The 27,150-nt window shown below is 38.3% G+C and overlaps 2 protein-coding genes across 3 annotated transcripts; one reads left to right on the forward strand and one right to left on the reverse strand.

Annotated features, from left to right (window-relative positions):
• The first annotated feature begins 4,637 nt into the window (after positions 1-4,637).
• Positions 4,638-17,575, forward strand: LOC137278235 (phosphorylated adapter RNA export protein-like). Its single transcript, XM_067810454.1, has 5 exons — positions 4,638-4,737; positions 5,759-6,623; positions 9,674-9,765; positions 11,216-11,352; positions 13,160-17,575. The coding sequence occupies exons 1-5, from the start codon at positions 4,663-4,665 to the stop codon at positions 13,503-13,505; spliced, it is 1,515 nt and encodes a 504-aa protein (XP_067666555.1). The 5' UTR covers positions 4,638-4,662; the 3' UTR covers positions 13,506-17,575.
• A 1,752-nt stretch (positions 17,576-19,327) lies between these two features.
• LOC137276931 (uncharacterized) lies at positions 19,328-22,622 on the reverse strand. 2 transcript variants are annotated; one of them, XM_067808581.1, is made up of 3 exons: positions 22,523-22,622; positions 21,004-21,663; positions 19,328-19,811 (listed from the first exon to the last, which is right to left on the reverse strand). In XM_067808581.1, exons 2-3 carry the CDS (start codon positions 21,631-21,633, stop codon positions 19,518-19,520), a joined length of 924 nt encoding a protein of 307 aa, XP_067664682.1. In that variant the 5' UTR covers positions 21,634-21,663; positions 22,523-22,622; the 3' UTR covers positions 19,328-19,517. The 2 variants fall into 2 exon arrangements, with proteins under 2 accessions (XP_067664682.1, XP_067664681.1); XM_067808580.1 differs by having other exon boundaries at positions 22,321-22,592.
• Positions 22,623-27,150: the final 4,528 nt, after the last annotated feature.

Genomic DNA, 27,150 nt, shown 5'->3' on the forward strand with positions numbered 1-27,150 from the left:
TTGGTGTGCCTCGGGCCACAGGCCAACTGTAGCGCAAAATAATAGACATCCATTTTTTACCGAGTTGTGCTCTCACATTTAGAGCCCCACGTGGATCAACTGCTCATGTGAAATAATTTTCACTCAACATTTTAAGCGCAACTCGTGGTAGATCAGACCGTTCTTCGCCTCAATTCCCCCTTCCAGCTTTCGGGTCAACGGAGTGAAGGAACAGGAGGGTATTATTCCATATGGAATACTTACAGTTACCTCCCCTACACCATTCACCCATTACGCCAGAAGTGTTATTCTGTAGAATAAATGTTACGAAACTTCTAACAATAGTGAGGACAGACAAAACAAATAAACAGAAACAGGTTCACGATAAAATTAGGCAAATTTCTGCTTATTCGTGTTCCGTCACTCCGTTCAACTGCAAGCTGACAGGGGTAATGGAGGCGAAGAACGATCTGAATACCACGAGTTGCGCTTAAAATGTTGCATAAAACATATTTCACGTGAGTAATTACTAAATATCGGGTATGAAATGCGAGAGCACGGTCAAGTGATGAAATGGCAGTCTACCTTTGATGGTGACGATACCTTATTTTGACATGACAAATATTTTTCGATCCGAAGCGAGAAAAGTACGTTGCCATCCTTTGCTCCCTTCGTTCGCATATAAGAAGACTTGTCATGTTCTCTATGCTGCGCAACCCCATTTGCGCTACAGTTTGCCTGTGCTCGGGCCTACCAACAGAACACCATCGTTCGTTCGTATGTGCGACAAGACTAGGCTTGTTGGGAGGACCGCTGATTTGTCCCAATGTCTTGGTAGTGGTGTTTTTACCAACAATCTTGACTTCTTGTGTCGTTGACGATCATCTTTGATTCACTCCCTTACTTTGACAGACTCTTGCCTGGCATACCTGTCCCAAACAGCATCAACCCTACTGCATTCGGTTCGATTCCGAATTTATCTAAATGCATATCAGCCAAGTCTCCAAATTTGAAGCAGTTCCCTTTCTGCACATTTGCAATTTTGCCATTCCATTAACTATATGAAGAGCCAGTATTCTCTCCTGTGCTAGTATTTGGCAAAGAAGGACCAAAGACTCCCGTTTAAAGTTCCTCTTACAAACCGCATTTGATGTTTCTTATTGATGTTACACCTGAATAAGCTATTGTAAACGGAACACCAGAAATATCAATGTGCTACTCAGGATTGATGGAAAATCCATTCAGTCTTCCAAATTAGTGACGTGTCATGTCTGTATCTTGTGAACATTGCAAGATGAGTTGTTGTCCCAAAGGATATAATTCACACCTTCTTGCACGTTGAACAGAGCAAAATTATTAATATCATGTGTAGTTAGCTTAACTCTTCCAAGACAAACTTTTGGTCACCCTTACATCGACTGAACCTGAAACTGAAAATCTCCTCTTCTACATTGATTCCCAAAACGTCTGTAAAGCCCAGGGATGAGAAGCTCCACAACAAATGGGTCACACTTTTGAGGCTCATGAAACAGTCTTTACATCTTGTGGACAGGTTTCTAATGCTATGTATGTACCAAATAATCTAGTGATGCGTGTAGATGACGCATTGACAAAAACTCCCACCAACACCCAACAGTCTAAAACGTCTTATCGAGCGAGTTAACTAACATGTACATGTGCGGATACAACCAATCATGAAGATTCCTTCACCAGTTGGCCCTGGTTGGAGCATTTGTGATGGCCAGCTTATCCCTTTTCTGATGTCGAGAGATCCTGCTGCCCGTGGACTGGTTGAGGTGACGTCGAGTAAATGCAAAAGGTTAGCATGCCAGCAGAGAGATCTATGTCAACGCAGATGAACTGATTTATTGTGCACAGAGACGTGTCCTTTTGCATGGCAAGTGATTGTTGCCCGAACAGCTTTGGTTTGTAGATGACTCCAATTCTGACATAATGTAGCATATGATATTAAAGAAAGTGAAGAGGAGAGTTAATTGTAAGCTTCTGAATATATCAAAAGTGAATAAGAGTTATCTGACAGACTACTTTGAATAGCTACAACGAAGTTATCATTTCTCAATTAAGGGGGCAATATCAACATTAAATGAGTGTTATATCAATGTGTGAAAAAATATAGGGGGCAGCTGTATCCCTGCTTCCCCGACCCTGAACAGCCGGAGCTTAGCCGCAGTTATCGGCCTTCAAGCATAGCAACACTTTGGATGATGCTATTTCACCAACTATTTTTGGGAAATGACGCTTTCATAAACCATACCATTGAAATTTTGTTCTTTTTCGATACTGTATAAAACATTTGACATCAAATGAACTGTTTGATTACATATCAGTACAAACTTCGTCCTCTGCTATGTATGGAGTAGTAAAACTACAATGGCGACCATCTTGACAGTCATTTTGAAATGTGGGTAATATGAAACAATTCCATATAACATGCTGTCACTCTAGAAGTAAACAGGAAACAAAAAAACACTGATTCTATCTACAACAATAATGTCAACTTTCAATAAATAAGTCACCACCACACATTGCCATGAAAAGTCGGAGAATCGCTAAAATCCCCTGTCTCAAAGAATAAGCTGTAAAACATTATATTACCACGTCATGACCATACAAAATTACTTGTTTTGTGTCCGAGACACCACTCTAGAAGTGGCGGGTGTCAAAAAACATCAAAAGTAGCAACATCGAAATGAAAATGATCAGATTGATAGTAGTAAAACTATCCATGATTAACTTTGAGATGTTGTCGGGCAGCAAACCAGATGTCATGAAAATGCTCACAGACCCCCACCACATAAAATGGCCTGTGAAAAAAACCTGATACCATAATCTCAGAGTATTACAGGCCTTTTCATGAGCCCAAGACATATCATACTAACTGAAAATAGTGTCAAACCAAATCAGTACTGAGCAGGCTACGAAATCCTATTTCTTGGCCCCGTTTGAGATTCTCCTCCTGGACAAACCGTGAAGATACATCGGAAACCATGAACCGGAACAACCGGGTAAAACACGAACAGAACTAAAACATGAAACGAAACCCGTATAATGGCGCTGACTATTTTGGATGAAGTTTGTGACATTTTATTTTGACAAAACGGATTAAACCAATGTTCTATTTATATATTAAAGATACCTGACAAGATATCGAAATCAATAGGTAATAAAGCTTTTATCAGTTGATATACAAACTCATGGGCCTTGACTTTCGAAGCATTCTGCGTAAAACCTCGCGTAATCAATATTTGCACATCTCACACTTTTCGGTATACGGAAGTAACAAATCGCATTAAAATCAATTATACAAACCTTCATTAATATAAAATGCATATAACAGCATAAGTTTTAGCATTTGACACATCACTATCGTAGCAGAACGAAGCCATAATCGACACGTCAGTATCAAAATCAGTTGCGCGCAACATCATCTGTCGTGATAGCTAAATTCCGGACTAACAGTATGGTGAATAGTTTACGCCAACAGCTGATACCGATGTAATGTTGAAGTTCGTGTCTCACAATGCTGATGACAAGGTTTTTGTCAGGTAATGTTAAGAATTTGTCTACTTTTGTCTGTTTTCGTCAAAACTACGCATTTAAACTAGGAACAGGTCCACTGGTCTTGAATGAAAAATTAAATAATATTCTAGCTACATCCCTTTGGAGGTTCTTACTGAATAAACACAAGCATATGTTCGTAATTCATAAATTAAAACCATTTGATTTGACCATAAAAAGTCACATTAATTGCTTTTGCTTAGTAATTTTTAATGAAATTTGTTGTAAAGTTGCAAGGATATTGTGTCTGAAATGGGCTTCCACAGTTATTTGTGGACAACACGCCATCTTCTGGGGTCATGACCTTTTACCATTACCATTAACCAGTGCAGACGACCGTCAGGTCGGTGATGTCATGAATGAAAATTATGTTTTAGGGTTCATTTTCGTCTTGATGTTTTTGCATTAGTGCAGAAGCATGAAAGTGCGTTTGCCGGAAAACTTTGGATAAAACTGAAAAAAGACCCTACTTTCAAGTTTGTGACTTCCGAATCGTGACAGCAGTAAAACGAAGACGACTTACAAACTCGAAATCTTATTTTTATGTCACAACTTCATCTGTAAAGGTCACGTAAATCCGGAAGTGATAGGTGCGCGAAAACAGATGTCGGCGAGTTTACATTACCTTAGGAATATTTAACAATAAAAGCCCACGCAAGTCAGGAAAATGTGGCAAGTCTATATTTCAACGAAGAACGTCCCATTGCATTTCATTTTTTGAAAATATTAACTGTTTTCTGTAAAATATGTTCGTTCCTGAGACTAGTTGTTTGTCCATACATTCACAGTAAACACATGAGATTTAACAACACACTTAAAAGATCTCTATGTGAGCTAGATCAGGTGACAGTGCCACTTCAGTAGTAGTGAGAACAAAATCGTGTGTAATCATTTTGGTACTCGCAAATAATAAACTCGTGTGGCATGTGAATAACTGAAACTGAACCAGACAACTCATTGGTCATATTCTGTAGCAAAATTCGACCCCGGTGGATCGACTTCAAAGTCAGAGACGGCTAACGCGATCGGTCGTTGTTATCCGTTTGTATGAAGGGGAGTAACTCTAAACGGCCAGATAACCGACCGGAAACAGATCGTTGTGCGATGGCGGACTTAGAAGAAGGTGAAATAGCCGATTCAGACTCAGAAGTGTCTGCACCTGCCAGTACAGGCAATAACGTGAGTTGTTATTTTTGGTATGCACAAAATATAGTCTGTGTTAAGTGTGATGGTGTTCTCGTTTCATATGGTTAATTAAACATTAAGTTTGTGCATCTGTTGTTCGCATACATGCACGTGACGAATGAAAACAATGCTGATAGTGATAGTTGGCTAGCCGTAGAATAGTTAGGCCAGTGTTACATTCGTATCTACAGCATTAGCGCATACTTTTGACTCAGGGAATCCCGTGGCGTTCAGACCATCCGTTTGTGGAAGAAGTACTCTTTTTTTTGCAAATAGTTAAAAACATACACTCGAGAGTGACGTTCAACATACGTTCACTGTGTTTTATCATGATAGTATCTTTTAATATCATATCTTGGATTTGAATAGGTGACTGAGATAACACTGTAATTACGTAAATAAAACCAGAAGTAAAATGTTTAGTGAGTGAGTAAACATGACATCTAAATTAACGCCTTTTTGAATCATGTAAGACTAAGAGTTCCGCGCGTACCCCCCAACACAATCAAAAGCCCAAATTACAAACTGACATGCATATCTGATCCTAAATATACATTTGATAAACTAGAACTACATCATTTATTTTCCCCTTTTGCATTTTTACTTATTTTGCATTAAACGTACTTCGAAGCCCAGAGGTTGCTACTGTATAGATGCCAGAAAAGGATGGAGTAGTCTGGAGTGTACCTCAACAAATTAAGATAATAACTGATTTGTCTGGTCAACATTCTTATTTTGAGACTGTCATCAGCATGATCATGTGGCTGGAATATTGCCAAGAAATGCATATAGACAAAGTTCATATGTAGCTATGCACTCACGTCAAATGAAGAAATCAGGTAATATGGTATTCCAGGCACTTTTCTTGATGTAAATGAGTGAGTATAGTTTCGAACCACACTCAGCAATATTCCAGGCGTATGGTGGCTGTCTGGAACTTCATGATGATGTTTTTGCTTAGGACATAAAAAATTATGACATTCTGACTTTATGATCCTGATTGTATTTGTTTCAGCGAGTGTTCAGTTTTGGTCAATCCTCGTCAGTGCCATCCAATCTGAACCAAACCAAACCACAAGGTTTCAGCTTTTCACGGCACAGAGATTCACCAACACCAGCAGATTCCTTTGGACACCGTAGTTCCATGAGGAATGGTAACAGCTCCGATGACTCAATTGATACCAGTGATGAAGACTCCCCTTTATGGAACTGCAAGAGAACAAAATACCTCAATAAGCTCAAAATGGAGGGAATTGATGCAACCTCTAGGAGTCAGTCCCCCCAGTTCATCAATCCCTTGCGGGACAGACACAGGTCATCACCAGTCCTTCAGTCACCCCCCAAAAAGAAGACAAACAACATCTGGGGTTCAGTGCTACAGGAGCAGTCTCTCACACAGAACATGGTCAGTTTCGGAGTCGACAAAGAAGAGTCCGAAGATGACCTGGACACTCAGGATCGTAGTGTAGAGAGTTATAACTACAAAAAAGCTCGTGAAGATGTGAGACCTTTTCCGCAAGCGGAGGATGATGAAATGGATAGGTCAGATGATGAATTGTTTGGTGGGGTCGTAGATTTGGAGCCGGACACAGAGGCTAAGAACAGAGAGAGAAGGAAGAGGAAGCGAAAACGTCCAGTAAAAGATAGAATTGGTGAAAGGTCTGACCTTGATAGGTTGGGGGCGCGGTTGATGCATGAACATAGACACAAATCCAAGAGGTCAGTGAAGGACCGCCTTGGTTCAAACTCAGGGAAATATAAGACAAACCATCAAGAGCCAAGACCTCGGCCGAATGTTGTTGTGTCAGAGGAAGACCCAGTACCTGTTGTCGTTGATGCTATTGTTGAGGTTCTTGATGAGCCAAAAGTTGATCTCATAAGTAGGTGCTTCGAGTATTCATTTTCAGATAAACTTACATATTAGAATTAGTAGTTCTAGTGTGTCACTATTACTTTTAGAACACGGCAGAGGGGCATGGTTCTACCAGGGCGATGCTTTGTAATTCCCACAATCATATACAATCATCTTGAAATGATACTTGCAACTTATACAGACGTAATGTTACATACATTAATAGTACCAAGGCATGATTGTTAAACTTTGCAACCAATTCACATGGAAATCATTTATACTCTGTCGTGCTGCACTTGCCTACATTATGGGATCGCTAAGATGACTAACATGAAAGAGAAAGAAAGAAAGAGAGAGAAGAAGGGTAGAGGGATAGAGTACAAAGAGAGTTAGCCCCATTGTTTAAACTGTAAAACAGCCAGACCATTTTCTTAGAAAGTTTTCACTATCTTCACCAAATATATACTTTTCAACATCATAATGAAACTTCATAATTTTTAGGAGATGGTTAAGACTTAACTTTTTAAGCGTGAACTTACATTTGTAGATGTTTTTGTTTGTGACAGTGCATAGATTATTGACAAGAATGCTTTCATTGGGATCACCCAGAAAGAAATGAAGTGAGACTAAAATCAATACTACAACCAGTTTCATTTTCGAACCAACTCAGAAAACTTTCAGTTAGAAACTGAACTTTACAGTATTTGTAAAATACATGTTCAGTGGTTTCATTTTCATGTTCACAAAAAGAACAGCGTTGCTTATCACTTTGTCCGATCTTATAAAGGAAAGATTTAGCTAAAAATATTCTGTGACGCAATCTGTATTGAAAGTCTCGAATGGCATAACCTCTGAATGATTCTGAAACATTGTGACATATGCTCTTGTATAATAGGATGATCTGTTTTGCTTTCCCATTTGTTGCATAACAGTTCAAACAATACCTGGTTTTGTTCACACAATAATTGATAGATGAATTTACAATCATCAGAAGGAAGAAGATGTACTAGTAAGTCACAGTTTCTCACTATGGTAATTGTTGGTAGGTCCTGACTTATATTTTTTACAATCGAAAGCCACATACATTAATAACAGTAATTTGAAGTAAAATGAATATGTATCAGGAATATTAAACTCATATTTTATCAATTTTAACTCTTTAATTTCATATGCCTTTGTAAAATTTGGTAAACATCTTTTAATCCTTTGTCATGCCACCTGACGAAAGATGGTATGGTGATTATTTGGAATTGAATTAATGAGTAGGGTTCCCAAGAAAGTATGGACATCAGATATGTTATCAGTTTGCAGGTCTGCATAAATGGAGATAACATCTCTTCAAATTCAAAATGAATTTTCTATGTGCTTACAAATTGCATGTTCATTTTAACTGTCTTTTTTGAAAATTGAGCAGAGTAAGATTGTTACATGGGTAAAGAGATAGCACTGACAGATTTTACCAGCAGGCATGTTGTTATCCTTTTGAACTAATTAATTTTCAAGTATTTATTGAAATTATGAAAATCAGTCATTTTCAGATCTCCATATTCCTTGATGTTTTTTGGACATCTTCTGGCTGCTTTGCCTTGCTTCTAACTATTATTCCTTTTATTTTTTCAGTTTTAATGTTTTCTAACAAATCTACTATTTTCAAGTTTAATTTTGTCATCATTTTTTAAGTCATGGGAATGGGATTCAAGTTTCCTTATAGTATTTTCCAATGATTTTTTCCTAGTTTTGATTTTCTATATTTTTCTTGTAGAGTTTCATTTTCAACAAGTCGAAAAAGGACTGATCATTTATATTATGTTTAACATCTTTCAGAGTATGATGAATCACCAGTTTTATATAGCATTCATCAACCATTTGCGCACTGACATCTTTAACTAATTTTATTGGGAATCATGTGGAAGTGAAGAATTGACTTTCCAATAGCCTGGGCCTCATTGCACTGGTTTCAAGGATAGCTCTAATGATGTATAAGAGTTGTTGGATTTATGGCTTATTCCTATAGAACTTGTTTGAACTACTGATAAAAGGTCTTCTGATATAGGAAATAATCTTATCTACTTTGTTTGATGGGTGATTTCTGTCTCCAGGTGAACTGTATTTCATCAGGGTTAAAGAATCTCCATGGACTGACAAGTTCTAATTTTTCTTTCATTTTCATAATGGGATTATTAGCTTGTAAGTTATTTCTATGTTTGTAAGTGAATGTATCGAGGTTATACTCTTTGACAACACTCCAATATCCAGCAAGGATTGGGATTCCTGGGAGTTGAACTAATTCTGATCTGAGTTTTTTAAAAAAAAGTCTGGTGTATCCAGATCTGAACTGTAAAGATTCACAACCGACATACTCATATCTTTGATATCAATGGCCAAATGATAAAACAGACATTTTTATCGCTTATGAGTTTATGAACATGATATTCAAAGCTGTTTTTGATTAATATCATAACACCGGCACTATAACTTGTACCATGAGAAAAATAAGAGCAAAAACCACATTCTGCCATTCTGGTTTGTCTGTTTAGGAGTGCTATGTGAAAGCAGAATTAAAGTAAAACATATTTGTAGATTAATGATATTACTTCATGAGAATTCTATTTAAGTTCATACCCTTTGGAAACCATCCCTTTACTTAAAGGCTTTTATACATGACAGATAAGCCCTTTCAATCACTTAAATTAATATCCGGCTCCTGATTTCCAGTGGACTAACGTCTTGGGTGAAGTGCTCACTCATAATGACAAAGGTATGGGTTCAGTTCAGTAGTATTTGTGGAGACCATGTCTTGTGTTGCTCCTCTGTGATAGTGCTGAAGTAGCATATATTGCTAGAACAGCATGGAATCAAAATTACTTAACACCAAAAGGTCAGTCATGTCTGAGGTTTTGTTCAGTACATGGAAGGAGTGACCATTGGTTATAGCCCCGGTTGCAGATATTATTGCTCATGTTATCAACCACTTGTTTTGTGGCCTGGTTAAGTACAGGCAGTTATGATGACAGAGCTGGAATGTTGCTGCCTGAAAAGCAACTATTGTTGTTTGATCATTGTTTACTTATTTTCTAGCACGGATTGTGAAGCGACTTGGTCAGAAGAAGGGCATCCAGCTCCTCCGTCAGACAGAGGATGTCGAGGACAGTGGAGGCATGCTAGTAAAGGTGATAAAACTCTTGTAGAGCTCTGGGTCATGTAAAACCACCAGCACCCTTGATAATCTTCAGGGTTTGTCATACCAATAAATCGCCACTAGTACCCCGGACTAGTACCCTGGATGCAATTATTGTATTACCTCCCTTTCCTAGCCTATGGTCCTATCAGGTGTTAACGTTGGAAAGTTGAGTGTACCAATCACAATTCTTTTATCATAATTCACTTCCTCCTTGTGTATCAAATAGATTAAACTTGGCAACATAATTGTTGTAGAGGTGGAATGAGTTCTTGCGTATATTTCTTAAGGTTTCAGATCTTTTAATTTGTCTGCATGAATTTTTGCATAATTCTAAGTTTGACACTGGCAAGTGTGTTTGGAATGACTTATCTGATTGGTTACCATAAGATAGTTGACTCGGCAAAGTGTGGTAATACAATTATTGGATCGAGCCGTAGATGCAAACAAGGTACTTGTGGAGATTTACTGACAGGCTGGACTTCTTCTCTAAACTTGGATCCTCCTGCTTATCTTACAACCACTTCACCATTTTTTACATTTGTCTACTCGTAAGTTGAAAACTTCAAACCTCACTGAAGTGGTGTTTCCTTCTTACAGGGTGAGATTTTATCATTTACAGCCTGCAACAGTGCATGATAAGAATGGCTACTCAGTGTAGGTAGCAATAAATCTTGCTAGATTTAGTTGTTTACTAAAAACTAAGTTTTGTAGAAGTAATCATATAATTGAGATCTATCAATAATGTTTAGGCAACATTTAAGCAAAATCATTAATCATTTATCGGGGTCAGGATCTCTTGAATGTATTTGATACTGAGGGTTTGTTGTGAAAATTGTTAAATATATATTTATATTGCTTGTTAAAACCAGTGACATTATTTTATGGTACAATCAAAATTTTGATGGTGCAGCCTAACCTTCAAGAGAGGTTGAACTCCATTCAGGTACATTAAAAAAAACCCACAAAATCACACCATGTTCTCGGGATCTACTCCTCAGGCTCATTTAATAATACCTGTGTTCTGCCTATTGTGCATCAGTGTCTAGTCATTCAATGTGCTGTAGTATGTTGTGCAGAGCATTGGGCATGACAGGAACCTACAAACATTGGGCCCAATCACTTTTCCACTGAGTTTGTTTCAAGGCTTTTTAGAACCCTTTCCTGAGATGTGAAATGATTTCATCAAAGTGTATTCACCTGAAGCCTTATGTCACATCTGGCTTTCCTCATTGAGGTGGCTTAGTGGTTAAAGTGTTCGCTTGTCATGCTGAGGACCCAGGTTGAATCTCCACATGGATACAATGTGTAAAGCCCAATTCCTGTGTCCCGGTGTGATATTGCCAGAATGTCGCTAATTCCAGCATAAACCCATACTCACTGTAACAAAAACATTTGTCTTTGTCTCACAGAATGGTCATTGTGTCATGTTTGTGTTGCAGGATGGCAGTCGGCGCCGTAGTCCTGGTGGGGTGTTTCTGCAGTTGCTCAAGTCAGATTCTGACGTGACAAAGGCTGACATAGACTACATTTTTGAGGAAAATGACAAGATGTACCTGGAACATATAAGGAGAAAGAAGTGAGTAAATCTGTGCTGGAGTGCCGTCACTTTCATTAGTACACACATCAGATTAGAGATGGTTTAAAGGATGTCCATGTAGGGAATAGTTCTAAGGGAAGTCTAGATTTATCTTCAGGCTCAGCATGTATGTCCTGCAGTCTGTGTAAATGTAGTCTCGGTATTATTTCCGACACTCCTCTACTGAGTCTAACAAACCCTAGTAGGAGGTTGTGTCAGGTAACCTTTTAGATTGACCATTCAGAACACCGCCTACCAAATCGAGTAAGTGGTCATTCGCACACATCTTTTCAACTTTAACCTGTAAAAGGTTTGTACCCGAACAATTCCGAAAGCTATTTTCCGTACATTAGCTTCCTGGTAATGCACATGGAGCACACTACAACACTGTCAACAGTGAATAAACAGTCACTGAAGGTAGCATTTTTGTCAATATTCAAGGATGTCAGTTTGCGGAAATATTGGCTAATGGTGACCACATCATAAGAAAACCCTGAGCGTGTATAATGCAGGTCAAATTTCTGTGTTTTAATGTGGATTTTTCGTTTGCTTAGGGATTGGTGTCAGTGACTGGGAAATTTTGAAAATGCCACCAAACCCTAAACAGTTATTGTTATCTGATTGGTTAAATCTGTTCGGTCGTCTCACATTTGATTGGACGTTCATAGGTTGCTCAAAGGTTACCTGACGCGACCTTCTAGGGTTTGTTAGACTCAGTAGAGGAGTGTAACGAATAATACTGAGACTAAGAGCACATAGGGTGATGTCATGATATGGAGATTAAAATACAATACAGTAAATTCAAAAATTAGTTTCAAACTCCTGGTTTTAATGAAAATGTTTAATGTTTGAAACATGCTTTTATTTGTAATGGTGATGATACCTTTCTATGCAGAGAATTCTAGTTCTGTTACAATTGGTCTTCAGCAGCCCATGCTTGTCATTAGCAGCAAGCAACCGAATCAGGTTGTCATGTTCACTGACTTGTTTGATGCATGTCATCGTATCCCAGCTGCATAAACCGATGCTAATGAGGTCAGAATTGTCTGGTTTGAAAGCTTGTGTTATCTAACACCAGTTACATGGAGAACACTTGACTCTAGTGATGGGTATCACTCACAGTATTTAAATTGATAATCAGAGGTCAGTAATCAATCAATAATCAGTTGTATTTGTAACCTCAGCACAGTACTCTTCTGTCAGTAATGGGACACTGTCATAGCATTGTGCAAACAGAAGGGACCCCAATTAATACTATGATCATATTGGTTGGTTGGTTGGTTGGTTGGTTGGATGGTTGGTTGGTTGGTTGACACAACAAACAGCAGTATTCCAGCTATATGGCAGCAGTTTGTAAATAACTGGATCTGGATCAGACAATCCATTGATCAACAATATTAGCATCATGATTTAAGTTCATTCTCTATATTGTGAAAGTCAGTGAGGCACTGCTTGTCAAATCACAATTCTTTTGCCATTATAATACTGACCCAGTATATCTTGGGTATATTTCGAAAAGCTTTCTTTGATAGTTTGTTATTTCATGACCCACTCAAGAATATTCTAACTATATGGTAGTGGCCTGGATACCAGTATTCCAGTGATCAACAGCAGAAGCATCAATCTGCGCAATAGGGACGTGATGACGTATCAAGGAAGTCATCCACAGTGAAGACTGTTGACCATACTGCCTGTTGAGAGACACAGGAGAGTATGGTGTTTATGTTGCAGATTTACGAGGCAGAAACTGCTAACAACCGAATTGACCTGTATTATTTTATTTGCTACGTATTGCTACATATTACAGTGCTGAGAAGAAAGAGAGGAAGAGACGAATACGCCAACAGAAGCAAATGCAGGAAACAAACCTCATAGCCAGGATGAATGGTGAGACATCCAACAATAACCACGATCACCATGGCAATGGTGTCAGCATGCAGATGGACCCTGACCATAGTAATGGTTTCCACAAAGACAGTGGCAGTGATGACGGCAGTGTGTCAGAAGGGGAGATAACTCCTGACACCTCAGGGGACAGAGACTGTCTTGACACTGAAAGCCATCAGGACAGCAGCAAGTCAGTTGTCAGTGTTGGGGATGGGGAAGAGGACATGCTTACCATCACAGTGGATGAAGAGGAGACAATTGAGTGAATGACTCTTGGCACAGTGGCACATTGTGGATTATTGTGTGAATGCTGTTTACCCAAAACCTTTACATTGATGCTGAGTAATTAACATCAAAGACTGCTTTGTGGGGTGTATTGACAAATATATTGTATTGCAATAATTTGTGATTCAGGTACACTTATTACAATACACATTGTGACATATGTTAGGTGTTGAAGTGTTTGAAATCGAGTAACACTGATTGCATGTGCAGATCCTATAGTCTACATTCCAAAGCATTAGGATGTTCAATCTAAAAGTGAAAAGTAAGACTGAGAGGGATTGTGTTTTCCTGTTTACATTTTACAGCATGTAAGGTATGGTGTTTCGTCAATGAATTATGAAGGAAACACCATCAGTTGTGAATGATGGTGTGTGGAGTTCTTCTTAAGCCAAAGAGAGAGTCACAAAACATCCACTTTTTTAGTCAAATATACCAGTCCTCAGAATATGATATCATACCAGATATATAACCCTACCAGTAATCAGCTCTTAGCTTGGGGGATGGGTGAGGTAGTCTTGTGGTTAAAGCATTTGCTTGTCATGCCGAAGACCCGGGTTCGATTCCCCACATGGGTACAATGTGTGAGGCCCATTTTCTGGTGTCCCCCGCCGTGATATCGCTGGAATATTGCTAAAAGCGGCGTAAAACCAAACTCACTCACTCTTAGCTTGTGGGTAGAGCTGGTGGTTGTGGAGATACAATATTGGTTAAAGATAGGAAAGAAATCGACATTTCACATAAGTGGTGAGTGGTGGCCACTTAATTAAAGAAATTCATCAGTTTTAACAAGGAGAAATGGTACTGCATTTCTGCTGGAACATAATATACACAAAGGTTTGTTTTGTCAACTTGATTCACCAGATAGTCAACAGTGCTTTCCTTGAAAATACTGATTAATGTGAAAAGTGTTATACATGTATTTAGTTATGGGTTTGTCAACTTGTGCCAACAGACATGGAACACAGCTATCCTTGGAACTACTAATTAAGGTGACAACCGTTATATTTAGTAATGTTTTTCTGCATACTTCATCCCACAACAGGCAAATAGAGGACACATCTTGTCAGTTCATGATAGTTCAAATCCCAGGACAGAGAGATCATAAGTTATTATTCATGTGAAGTTTCTACATGTCCATATCTTTTGGGTACAGAGGTTTATTGCATACCAACTTGTCTGTATGTATCTTAACTTGCTCTGGCTGAACATGAAGAGGAGAGGACAAGGTGAAAGGTTGCTTGACTTGCAAAATTTGTGCCAGTTTTTATTAGGGGAGTCCTGTTTTCCAGGTTCTTGTTACCATGTTAAATGTGGAATACTGGATATTCATTTCAGTTTTTCAATTTATTATTGGAATTATAACGGTAAATGTTTCTTCTTTATGGTGAGGTAAGCATTTTGTCTATTACTGAAGTTTATGATGATTATTGCATGGATTGTTAGGTAGTGGGCAGCTCTAAGATTGCTTAAAGACGAATGACTGGATGTCGTACAGTGAGTTCAGTCTGTTGGTTTTTCCAGAAGCAGTTCCATTAAACATTTCATCCACTGAAAAATAACATAACATGGATTCTTCTGGAGGAGAGCTGGTCCTTGGGGCCCTATTGAACAAAGCAATCTTAGAACTACAGTAATTCCAAATCCTATGCTTGGACGAGGACTCATGATCATGGCACTAATATCACTTTGTGTCAGTTAGCCCTGTGATCCTATGCTTATCATTAGATGCCTTTTTATTGAGGATCCAGTACTTCAGGGGGTCATCTGAGCATTTGGGTAGCCTGGATAAGCTTTCGCTTTTCACGCAGAAGATCCAAGTTCAATTCCCTACATGGGTACAGTACGTTGTGCCAATTTCTGGTGTCCCCTGCCATGATATTGCTCGACTATTGCTGAAAGCAGCATAAAACTAAAAACTCCATCACTTTGGGTGCCATTTCACAAAGGAAGTATGATCCCAGCTTCCATACCTTAATACATACGTGCAAGGGTTGTAGGACTAAAGTTGTTTTGTAGTATTGGCCTCTTACCCCGGTGTGTAGTTAGTGTTGAAGCATGTTGTAGCCACAGAGCAGACTGTTGTTTTTTTCTGTATGTGTGGTCAAGTGACCAATGTTTGATGTCGCCTGAACCCCCTCTCTAATCACAGGGCCTCACGTCTTTGTAAAGATTATAGACTTTAAAAAAATCTTTTTGAGATAACCCCATCTTGAAATGCTTCTCAGTACCATATATATAGGATACTAGATGACCCTCAGTGTAATACCAATTTTTTAAACACGTTAATGATATATGGTATTTTTTATACTAAATCTTTCACAAGTTTAATTAAAATGGTATTTCACAGAAGCCAGTTTAGTAGTCTTCTTATTTGTCTAGAAAAATAAACTGACAGAAACCTTCAGTGTGATGACAGTCATATGAATTTTCCACGAGTCAGGCAATACCATTGCGACAGAGGCATTAACATAGTGACATCATAACTGTAACCATTACATCATATGTATAGTGATATTACATAAGTGTAATATTGCAATAAAAATATTACACTGCACTATCTGCCATGGGCAAATAATAAATCGTGACATACTGGAGGAATAAGGTAAGAGATCAAGTGAAAGCACAAGTGTCCCCTTATGTTTTTTATTTTTTTCAGGTGACTTCAAAGCTGTACAATACAAAGCTTGTGAAGAAACCCTGGAAAATAGAGGAAAGCTTGTCCTTTCATGGGATCTCTTATTTTTTTCCCTCAGTATATATTGTACTGTGAAGCATTTTGAGTCAGGGGTCATGTCAAAAACATTACTTATTTCAGTCTTTAATCTTTAACAACAACACGATGGCCTGTGTCCTTGATCTCTCCAGCTCAAGTGTGACAATTGGCGAATAATTAATCTCTATCAGTATAATTACATAGTGAGTGTTGCCACGGAAGGCCCATCAAGTGTCGACCTATGCACTGGGGTAAACAAGTGATAGGACATTGTCAGTCTTTGTCTTTACATCAGGGAGAATTTCTGTTTATGTTGTATATGATGCTATATTGTATTTAGCTGTTGTTTTGAAAAATAATTATTTGTACATAAAACCATTTTCAGAGATTTACACTACTCGAAACAAGTTAAACATCATTTAGTTGAAGGACTGTGGGAAGATGCACCTTTACCTGTGACAGAGTAACTAGAGTAAAATGAAATTAATAGTGTGCTCATGGGGTGAATCGATATGCTCTTACCATGGTACGATACGCATTGTTATACAGGGCCTTCATTTTGGTATACGAGATATGATCACAATGCAGAAAAGTGACAAGCTGTCAGTAAAGAAATACATAGATTTTGACTAAATGATTAAATTTGTAGACCTTTTGGTAAAGGTTTTTAAGGGTAAATAATATGACAGTATGAAAACTGAAATTACAGAATGTTTTATTGCATTACAGTATACTGAACCGAACGGCAAATTACTGTATTTCTACTAATGCTGCATTTAAGGTTGTCTCCCCTAGTATGCTTTTTAACTTCTGTCTACTTGTTTGTGTGTATGGGAGTGTGTATGTCCTATGCTATCGTGACCACCTGTTTGCTTGACCACTGTTACCTATTTTTGAAGGAAACAGGACTTGGGGTGAACCAGTGCACTCAAACCATGGTGCAGAAGGTAGTAAAATGTGTACAGAGAAAGTGTAGTCCCAAGTTTGACATATGTCGTCATGGAAATCCTATTTGTTTTCATATGAATGCAGCCCAATAGATTCTGCTTACTAATCTTTGCTAACCTGAAAATTTGATAACATGACTGTCAGACTGGTATTTTCACAATTTGTGTTTGGAGGAAGAGTTGCTTTAATTACTAGTTCTTGAGACAGATTCCAGTCAAATGCAGGAAAACAATCTTCTAGACACAAATAATGTGCAATTAAGAAAATTAAATATTGCAGAGGCAATTTTTGTTGGTCCTAACTCTTCATTGAATATTTAATGACATTTTGAGATTTTTTGGGTGTATATTTTCATATGTTTTGTATGATTAAAAAAATCTCAAACTTCAAGAGGATTTTTGTCTTGATTGCTTGTCCTAACCTGTTGATGTGACAAGAAGCCACTCTGTACTGGATAGACACCGAGAAAGTTGTTCAGTGCCATTCTCTTTTGAGCACTGGGAGTCCAGTTTATTGTGTCTGTTGTTTTGTTCCAAACAGTACTGTGGCAGTGTGGTAGCAGAGTGGCTAAAGCCTATGTTCGTTGTGCCAAAGACCCAGGTTCAGTTCTCTACATGGGTACGATGTGTGAAGCCCTTTCTTGTGTAAACCCCAACATGATATTGCCAGGTGGGGAGTAGAGCCACACTTACTTACAATCAGTACCTTAGTATATATACATGTCACAGTTTACAATCTTTACACAACACTAATTTTTCAACACGGGGAGTATGTAAGCCATATTTTTTTCAATATAAGAGTACTGAATGGAATTTAATGGTGTGTAAGTAATTTCATGTTTTGTTTCATATATGCACCACAACATTGCTACTCTTGTGTAAACAGGTCAATAAACAATCAAGCAATACTTTTTCAGATAAATACCTCTGTAAATGATTTTAAGATTATTGCTTGATCTGATGCGACTTCTGATTTTTTTCCTATCACATCATGCATATTTTTTGTCCATACATATGCCGATATGGCCCTTATCTGGAGCCCTGCATTAGGTTGAAATTAAGAAAAATAACAGAAATACCTACTACAAGATGTCATTCTGTGAAGCGGCCTTTGACATTTTCCACCAACACAAATTCTAAAGGCATCATCAGTGAGATCTTCAAATGGGACAGATAATTGTGTCATGTCGTTTTGGTTAATCTTCAAAATATTTACACACATAACATTATTGATTTCTCTAGAATGTTTTCGTGCAGTCATGTATTATTCTAAAAAGCAAGTAAAGAATTCAAATTAGAACCATTGAAAGTTATCTTCAAATTACTTATATCAGTTCTGGTGCTTGTTTCACTCTGGAAACAAAGACAAGTTCATGAAATATTGCATAGATACAAATATCTAGTTTATTCTACACCTGTGGGTAATACTGAACCTTGTTTCAGGACAGACATAATAGAGTTTCTTATTATTAAGAACACTGCAAGGAGCTGCCTACTTTCAGCCACATCATGTGGGATGGTGATGTGTTAATAACCTGGATCATAGTAGTGAAGACTGATTGACTGACTGTTGTTAAATGCTACACTCAACAATATATGGCAGTCAGTAAATAATCAGCTAGACAATCAATGACACGAGCATTTTCTACACCAATGGGGTTGTCGAGCCTGATCCCCAGATCAAATCAGTCACCTTTCACTACAAGCATGTGTTGAAGTAAAGGCATGTAATGATTGTACAATTTGAGGAACAAATGCAGAAGGACCCAATCCAAACGTTGTTAACTGGAAATATGATATCTCAGGCCAGAACAATTTTATTTCTTGTATTACGGATCCACCTGCTGTAGAATAAGAATAAGAGCCAAAATAAATGAATTTTCCCCACTCAAAAAATAAAATCCTATTGTTTATATTGGCCAAGGCTGTCAACTAAAAGGAATCTTTTTTCAGATTGTTTTTGCCCCATACAGACTTCATAAATTACCAAATGTAAAATACTTTGAGTACTTAAATGGAATATTACTTTGATTGGTGATTTCATCTTTATTCTTTTCCCCTCCTGACTTTGGGTTTCCTAAGGACAAAACCCATAAAACAAGAAATAAATTTTGTCTGGCCTCAAGGAGAAAGAACAATGGCATCAGACATAAATTAATAGTTTATTGAAAAAGATAAATAACAACGGTAAAATAAGTTACACTTACAGGTTAACTGCATAAAATAAGTTGCTGGTTAACTGCATAAACTATGTTACAGTCTAACTGCATAAGGATCTAATAAAAATAAATTAGAATCTGATAAAAATTAATAACATCTGTAGACATACAGGATCACGCAACTCGACTTTGTTGAGTAGAATGTATCTGGCTATCAATTCTCTCCAACACCTGGTCCATATTCAAGCTTGTGTTACCTAGGTTACAAGGGTAACCCATAAGTAGATCAAATGACATGAACACCTTGGAAGGCCCGCGGAACATCCCATTTTTCTGTTCCAGAAGGTCCTCCACAGCTATGCTATCCTCCCCTGGGAACTTTGCTCTGTGCATTGGTAGTGTCCTTAGCTTCTTAGCAGACAGGGATTCTGTAGGATCCTGTCCAAACATCTCACGTACCTGGGATTCCTGTAAAAGGATGAAGACTTCAACAAATACTAAGGTAACAACAAATCTAACAAGGTAACACCCATTTGGCAACAACTCCAAAGTTACAGCTGATAACAGAGGTACAAGGTGATAATGATTTGTTTTAAGAAGCACATACACTGTGAATGACCCCTCCGAAAATTTGATTAAAAGAAATTAAACACATTTGCAGTCAGAGCAACCTTAGGTATATAGCCTTGTTGCACTGAACAAAAACTGGTTACACCTGCTCCTCAATATACAATTAGGTATATAGCCTTGTTGCACTGAACAAAAACTGGTTACACCTGCTCCTCAATATACAATTAGGTATATAGCCTTGTTGGACTGAACAAAAACTGGTTACACCTGCTCCTCAATATACAATTGTGTATAAAATTTTAATTTTGGTACAAATGATTTTGAGCATTAAAACAAAATCATACTGGGTCTGCTAACATCATGTTATCTTACTTCATAAAGTTTCATGTCATGAACTGAAACAGTCATTGTCTGTGTAGTCGTAAGTGCCACTGTTCCAAACCAGTTCCTCATTAATGTGTTTTCCAGGCAAAGTCTGTGTTCTTTGAGCAACAGTCATGTGATCAACAGCATGAGCATTGATACAAGCAATTGAGATGCATGACCTGACAACACAATGCTGTTAGTCACTTCCCACAACAAGCATGGGTTACCAAGGCCAATTCTAACCTGGATCTTCACAGGTAACAAAAACCTATATGCTGTAATCGAGCATGTGATGTCAGGATGGTAAGATCTCATTATAAGTAAATATATTAATAAACAATACCTGCAGTGGAGATTGATGACAATTTTTATGGACAACAGCAATTGGAATCTATATCGAAATGACACCTTTCACAAATAAAAGAAGTTGTATATCCTTAAAACTTGTCAAAGGCAACTATGCTTGTCGTATGAGGCGACTGACAGGATCAGGTGGTCACTTGCTGACTTCACTGACACAGGTCATCGGTTCCCAATTGTGGAGATTGATGCCCATGTTGTTGATCACTGGACTGTATGGTCCAGACGTGATTATTTACAGACCGCTGCTATATTGCTGGAATATTGCAGAGTGCAACATAAAGCACAACTCACTCACTCACTTAAAAATTGTCATCATTCTTTATCACCTCAAATTCTAAAATGCCCATCAAAGAAGTACTACCTGCAATGTATGACAGAACTGCCTTATGACATCCGACACATGGAGCCAGTACATGGGTTGAAAGTGAACTCTTTTCAGGATTACCTCCCTTGTTTTTGTACACACAGCTAAAAAGTCACACCAGGGGGCACCAACCACTGCCATCTGACCTTGAATCTGGGCCATGTATTGCCTGGGGATACCCATATCCAAGTCATTACCAGAGTACATCTTATGCACAGGGGCTTTGAACTCTGTAAGTCCAATAATATTCTCTGGAAAATCTCTGTCAACAACTAAACCATCTGGGGAAGCACCAATGAGAGTTTTCAGATCGCTGTCTTTGTTTGGAACCCAGAATCCTGAGTCTCGTACTATGTTTCCTGTCAACATTTCATAAGCTTCTTTTATTATAATTTCAGTGTCTATTCCATGTTGTAGATTGGACATTGTATTGCCGTCCAAGTCGAATATTGAATCTTCTGAAATGAGAGACAGGAAAAAGTCAAATGGTTTCCCTCTCCCCACTCCAATGGCATCTCCGAATTGCGATGCTGTGATCACTGTGTTTCTCCGTAGTGAAAACCATTCAGGTGACCTCTGCTGAACTTTGTGTTCAATCCCAGTGCAAGTTGATGACTGGCTGTGCATTATGTTGACAGCTGGTGTAATTCTTGCTACCTGTACAAAAACGATTGAACACCATTCTTAGAAAACAAATTTGTGCTTTCTCATATATGCATTTTCTCTTCTATTGTTCAAACTGAATTATCAACGAAAGATGACTGTAAAGAGAGATGAAAGTCAATGGTTTTAGGGTTATTGCTAGTCTGAACATTTGGGTTCTTTTCAGCAGCAACTGTGCTGGAACAGATTATGAACCCCTGTTGTAAGGATCAGAGGCTGAGTAAATGTGAGTGATTGATTTTAGTTTTATGCTGCACTCAACAATATTCCAGCTATGTGACAGCTGTCTGTAAATAAAAGTTTGGACCAGGCAATCCAGTGATCAACAGCATGAACATCAATCTACACAACTGGAATATGTGGTCAATCAAAGCTGCACGCCTGACCACCTGGTCCCTTTAGACACATCTTACGAGAAGCAGTGAAGATCAACTCTAACCAAGATCTTCATGGTGTAAATATGAGGCTCATTCAAAACACAGTAGAAGTAGATTCCTCTAACCCCAGTCAAAAGCCAACATTACAAACTGACTGGAACTGGTGTAAGAAACAACCAATGAACTTATTTCGTGTTGGAATATTACCGGGGAAGGTGGAAATATTCTATGTGAAAAGAGGTGGTTACAGGCAGAGCTCTTTCCCATTACTTACCCATGTGGACCTTTTCCATGTATCTACGACTTAAAGAGCTTGCATTGCAACGACGATTTTGTTCTCCAAATTCATTAAATGCTGTAAAGAGAGTTCACCTCTAAAAACAGGCTTTCAGTGTTGAAAATCTACCTGTCGGTTAAGAGGTATGTCAGACAAATGAACGGGTACAAAGCAACAGCGAGTCTGTTTCAATGCATACCTTGTACACAGCTGATAATTTCACAACTTTGAATCAGGTTCTATTTTGCGCCTTGACGTATTTCCGGATTGCTTTCAGGGGAGGTAACTCTATATGTCTTGTACAAAATCTCAACTGCAGGACGAACTGGTATAACTCCAGTGACTAGCAATGCCTGTTAATAACCGAAATATACGCGCAGAAATAAATATTTAGATGGAATTTGAAACAGTCTTTATTGATTATTTTCAGTATGTGCTCCACGATATAATAATAAGACATTCAGTTTGTAAAACGGTGTACTTAGAAACGATTACATGCAGTTTTTATGGTTTCTGGTGCAGTGATCGAAGGAATAATCTTTGAGAATGTTTTCTCATTGATTCTTGGTGAGAAAGCTTTTTACGCCTTCGTTGATTCACCATGGAGTCACCGCGTGTAAAGTCTTTAAATATCTTAGGAGGCTTCTGCGTTTTGTCCAAAAATAATAGTACTATCTGGCTCGTGTCCTGCGCTGCCCATGTAGCTTTGACCTTGAGGGGTTTTCTATATTATATAATAATAACTATCCAAGTACTTCATCCTCCAATGTAAATATTCGTTACACACCATTACAAAATGATATTCATATTCATTGTTCTTCGTCTTCTGATGTCTTTCTGTAAGACTATTTCTATTCCAAGCGAGATAGCCTAGTGGTTGAAGCCGACGACCCGGGTTCGATTCCCTACATGGGTATAATGCGTGAAGCCCATTTCTAGATATTGCTAGAATAGTGCTATAAGAGGCGTCAAACCAAACTCACTCAACTCTGACCTAAGCTGGTGACAGCTGCAGCGAAAACTGATGAGATTTTGTAAAATGGAGGTGACATTAATGCAGCTGCAACATTGGTTTCGGAGGAATGTCACCATGGGCATGGGATCCACAATCCTTAGTGCGCCGTTGTTCAAATTCTGTGAGGAATAGTCCTGCAAGAATCACCCATATATATCCAAAGCCCTTATTTAAAGAGAATGTTTTAATATAATTTCCCCAAGATGTATTGAGCCACGGTAGTGTATAGGTCAATGGTTGAGGTAGAGCGAAAGACGTTTGGTCCAGTAGTTAACAATTTAATGACTGTTTGAGTATGGTTTTACGACGCTTTTAGCAATATTCCTGCAACACCACGGCGGGGGACACCAGAAATGGGCTTCACACATAGTACCCATGTGCGGAATCGAACCCGAGCCTCGGTGTGACCAACAAACGCTCTAACCTTTTAAGCTGCCCCATCGTCCACACATTTAAAGGTGAGATCAATATGGATTCAGTGACAACCTCTATCTCATAAAACAACGTTGTTACTTATATATTTTGGCAGATAGATGTACTTTCTAAGTTCTGACATATGGTTGATATCCCCAGATTTTGATTCCGTAGGTTAATATAGTAAGTACCATGGTGTCGAACATCTTGATAGCAGTGTTTGTACGTAAGTCATAAGTGATGGACCTTGTATATAAAAAGACAGACTTTTTTCTGCCGCAGTGCAGGGTACTTGGTGGTTGGGCAGAGTTACGTCCTGAGAGAAGTCACATTCGCTGCCTGGGCTGCATGTAGTGGTGCCAAGGATTATGAGCTTACGACGAGCCCAACCTACGTAAAATATCAGGACCTCCCAACCTCACTTTCAGTTTCAAATTAATTTGTAAAAGAAACTAATGTATAAACTTAGGAGAAATTACAGATGAAATACACCTCACGAATAACTTCAAAAGGAAACTTCCTTTGTACACAGGTAAACAGTAAATTGTTGCTTTAAATGTCAATATGAATTATAGTCTGGTTCATAATTATTGAGAATTTTTCTTCTTACTTTGAGCTATCCTAACACCTCAACTGATTCACTGATACTTAAAACTAAGTAATGGTATAAGGGAGGTAACTCATCTTGGCCTACTGAGTATAGTACAATTAGAGTTACCTCCCCTGAATTTGTAGCAGACGTCATTTTCCTCAGCACTGTCAATAATGTCTGCTGAAGATAAAAGAAGGTTGATTTTTGAGTTGTGTAATCAAGGAATTGATGATGTAAATACATTGGCAGAGAGAACAGGAACTCCTCTTTCTATTGTGTATAGGATTAGGAAGAATTTTAAAGAGGGAAAGGATTTTGGGCACCAGAAAGGAGCAGGGAGACCCAGAAAATTGGACTTCTCAGATCGCGTCCGGCTGGGAATTTTAGTGTCTAAAAAGCAAAGGGCAAGCATCTCCAACATCAGGTATGAAATGGTAGAAAGGGGATCAACAGTTGTATCAAAATCTACAGTTAGAAGAAATTTGATTGATCTTGGGTGGGAGAAAAAGACTGGAATTCCTTCTCCTCTCATGAAACAAGAACATAAAGACAGGCGTGTTGAGTGGTGTTTGGCACATGAAAACTTTGACTGGGAAAATGTGATTTTTACTGATGAAAGCTCAATATGGGTATATCCCAATAATGTGAAAATATGGACAAAATCTGCGTCAGCACCGTTGTATCGACGACCTAAATACAGCCCAAAGTTTCATGTATGGGGAGGGATATCCTTATTAGGAACGACCCCGCTGTGTGTGTTTGAGGGAAATCTGACAAGTCAACGCTACACTAACATATTAGATAATTTTCTCCTTCCAAGTGCACATGTGTTTTATGGAAATGACTGGATTTTGCAGCAAGATAATGATCCTAAACACACCGCAAAACATGCCAAGCAGTGGTTTCAGGAGAAAAATGTGACTGCATTACCATTTCCTGCATATAGTCCTGACTTAAGTCCCATTGAGAACATTTGGGGGATGATGAAGGAATGTGTGAATCAAAAGGGGTTGACAAAAATTGAAGACATGAAGAGAGAAGTGGTCCGATACTGGGACAGCATAACTCACGAGACACTAACCTCTCTGATAGGAGGTATGCCTACCCGTCTTAGACTGTGCCGTGAAGCTCAAGGAGACTTGATAAAATATTAAATTGTTACCTACACAACATGAAAAGGTCAGTTCACTTTCACAATACATTCAATTTTATCTGATTTGTTCTCGTTTAATAATAAGAAATGCTTTAGCTATTCTCAATAATTTTGAACCATACTGTATATGTAGTTAAAATATTTGTATACACCCCAGAGAAATACTTTTCTAACTTCGTTACACAAATATTACAATGTTAGAAATACATTCTCAAATTTATGTAATTCATGTAATATTAATGTATTTCGCACAATATAGTTTTATATTTATGTAAGTCATTCGAAATGAGATCGACAGGGATGTAACACTCTGGATATGTGACAAAATATACTTTGTCTTACAAGTGCACTATAGGACATTTAGATTGAATTACTAAATTGCTTTGATTGATGGTAATATTTGTGTCAGTCATATCTAGTACAATCGACAAACTTTCTAGTAATAGACAAAATAGAAAATGCCATTGTATTTGACTCACCAGACCGAAATTGAGGGAGAGAGAAAGGTGTATTAGGAATCAACCTATTCAGTACTTCGTTCAGGGGTAAGTGAGTGAGTTTAGCTTTACACCCCTTACAGCGGTATTCCCCCAGTATCACGGTGGGATACACAAGAAATGGACTTCACATTGCACTACGGGGAATCGAAACCGGGTCATAAGCTCTATCCCTACCCTGTGCAAGCCCGAGCTCCTAATACATTACACAGAGAAATACATCCATAGGAGAACTATCCTGACTCGCATGTGTACACTGCGCTTTCTCATCTGAATGATGTTTCACGAGTGAGTGAGTTTAGTTTTACGCCGCACTCAGCAATATTTCAGCTATTTGGCGGTGGTCTGTAAATAATCGAGTCTGGACCAGACAATCTAGTGACCAACAACATGAGCATCGATCTTCGCAATGGGGAACCGATGACAAGTGTCAACCAAGTCAGCGAGCCTGACCACCCGATCCCGTTAGTCGCCTCTCACGACAAGCATAGTCGCTTTTTATGGCAAGCATAGGTTGCTCGCTCACTTAAAATATTAAAACGATCGAAGGTCTGAATAAAAACTACACTCTAAAAGGAAGTGCATATCCGCGTCCACTCTCTCTTGGGTAATTTATAAACAAATAAACAACTGATGCAATAATCCGATATTTCATTCGTTTATGTTATCTATGTTAATGAATCACTGGAACGTATAGATTACAACTGTGCTATTTCTCACCAAGAGAAAAGTGAGTTATCTCTCCTTGCATGTCGCTCAGCATCCGTCTTGTATTTCTACTTATCCATGTCTTACTCTGTAACTCGGTCAAAACACCAGAAAACAAACTACGTTGTTACGTCACTGTAACCGAAAAACATATGTTCCTTCAATATATCGTTCACTCCACAGATGTTATCACCAGTTTGATGCCTGGGTGTCAAAGTTAATGTACCAAAATGAGCCCGCGGTGAAGAACAGGCATTAGCGACAGCGAGTTGTTGTTTTGACATTAATTGGCGTCTTGAAGCGCAGATGACAGATGACCTACATGTCACGTGGTATCAGTTATCTAGTGCACTCCGTGCCTGTTATTGGGTAATATGTCTTGGACTCTGGGAACAATACTCGTGAAGCAGTCTCAGATGATGTTAGGATATTAAAACAATATTTAAGA

The sequence above is a fragment of the Haliotis asinina genome, chromosome 3, assembly GCF_037392515.1.
Source record: "Haliotis asinina isolate JCU_RB_2024 chromosome 3, JCU_Hal_asi_v2, whole genome shotgun sequence".
In the NCBI taxonomy this organism is placed as follows: domain Eukaryota; kingdom Metazoa; phylum Mollusca; class Gastropoda; order Lepetellida; family Haliotidae; genus Haliotis; species Haliotis asinina.

Bases quoted from the DNA above. Each gene is read 5' to 3' on its own strand.
- LOC137278235 (XM_067810454.1), top strand. From the start codon at position 4,663: ATGGCGGACTTAGAAGAAGGTGAAATAGCCGATTCAGACTCAGAAGTG. The intron at 4,738-5,758 runs GTGAGTTGTTAT...TATTTGTTTCAG, and splicing joins CTGCCAGTACAGGCAATAAC to CGAGTGTTCAGTTTTGGTCA. The intron at 6,624-9,673 runs GTAGGTGCTTCG...CTTATTTTCTAG, and splicing joins GCCAAAAGTTGATCTCATAA to CACGGATTGTGAAGCGACTT.
- LOC137276931 (XM_067808581.1), bottom strand. From the start codon at position 21,633: ATGCACAGCCAGTCATCAACTTGCACTGGGATTGAACACAAAGTTCAG. The intron at 19,812-21,003 runs GTAGTACTTCTT...ATCCTTTTACAG, and splicing joins AGTTCTGTCATACATTGCAG to GAATCCCAGGTACGTGAGAT.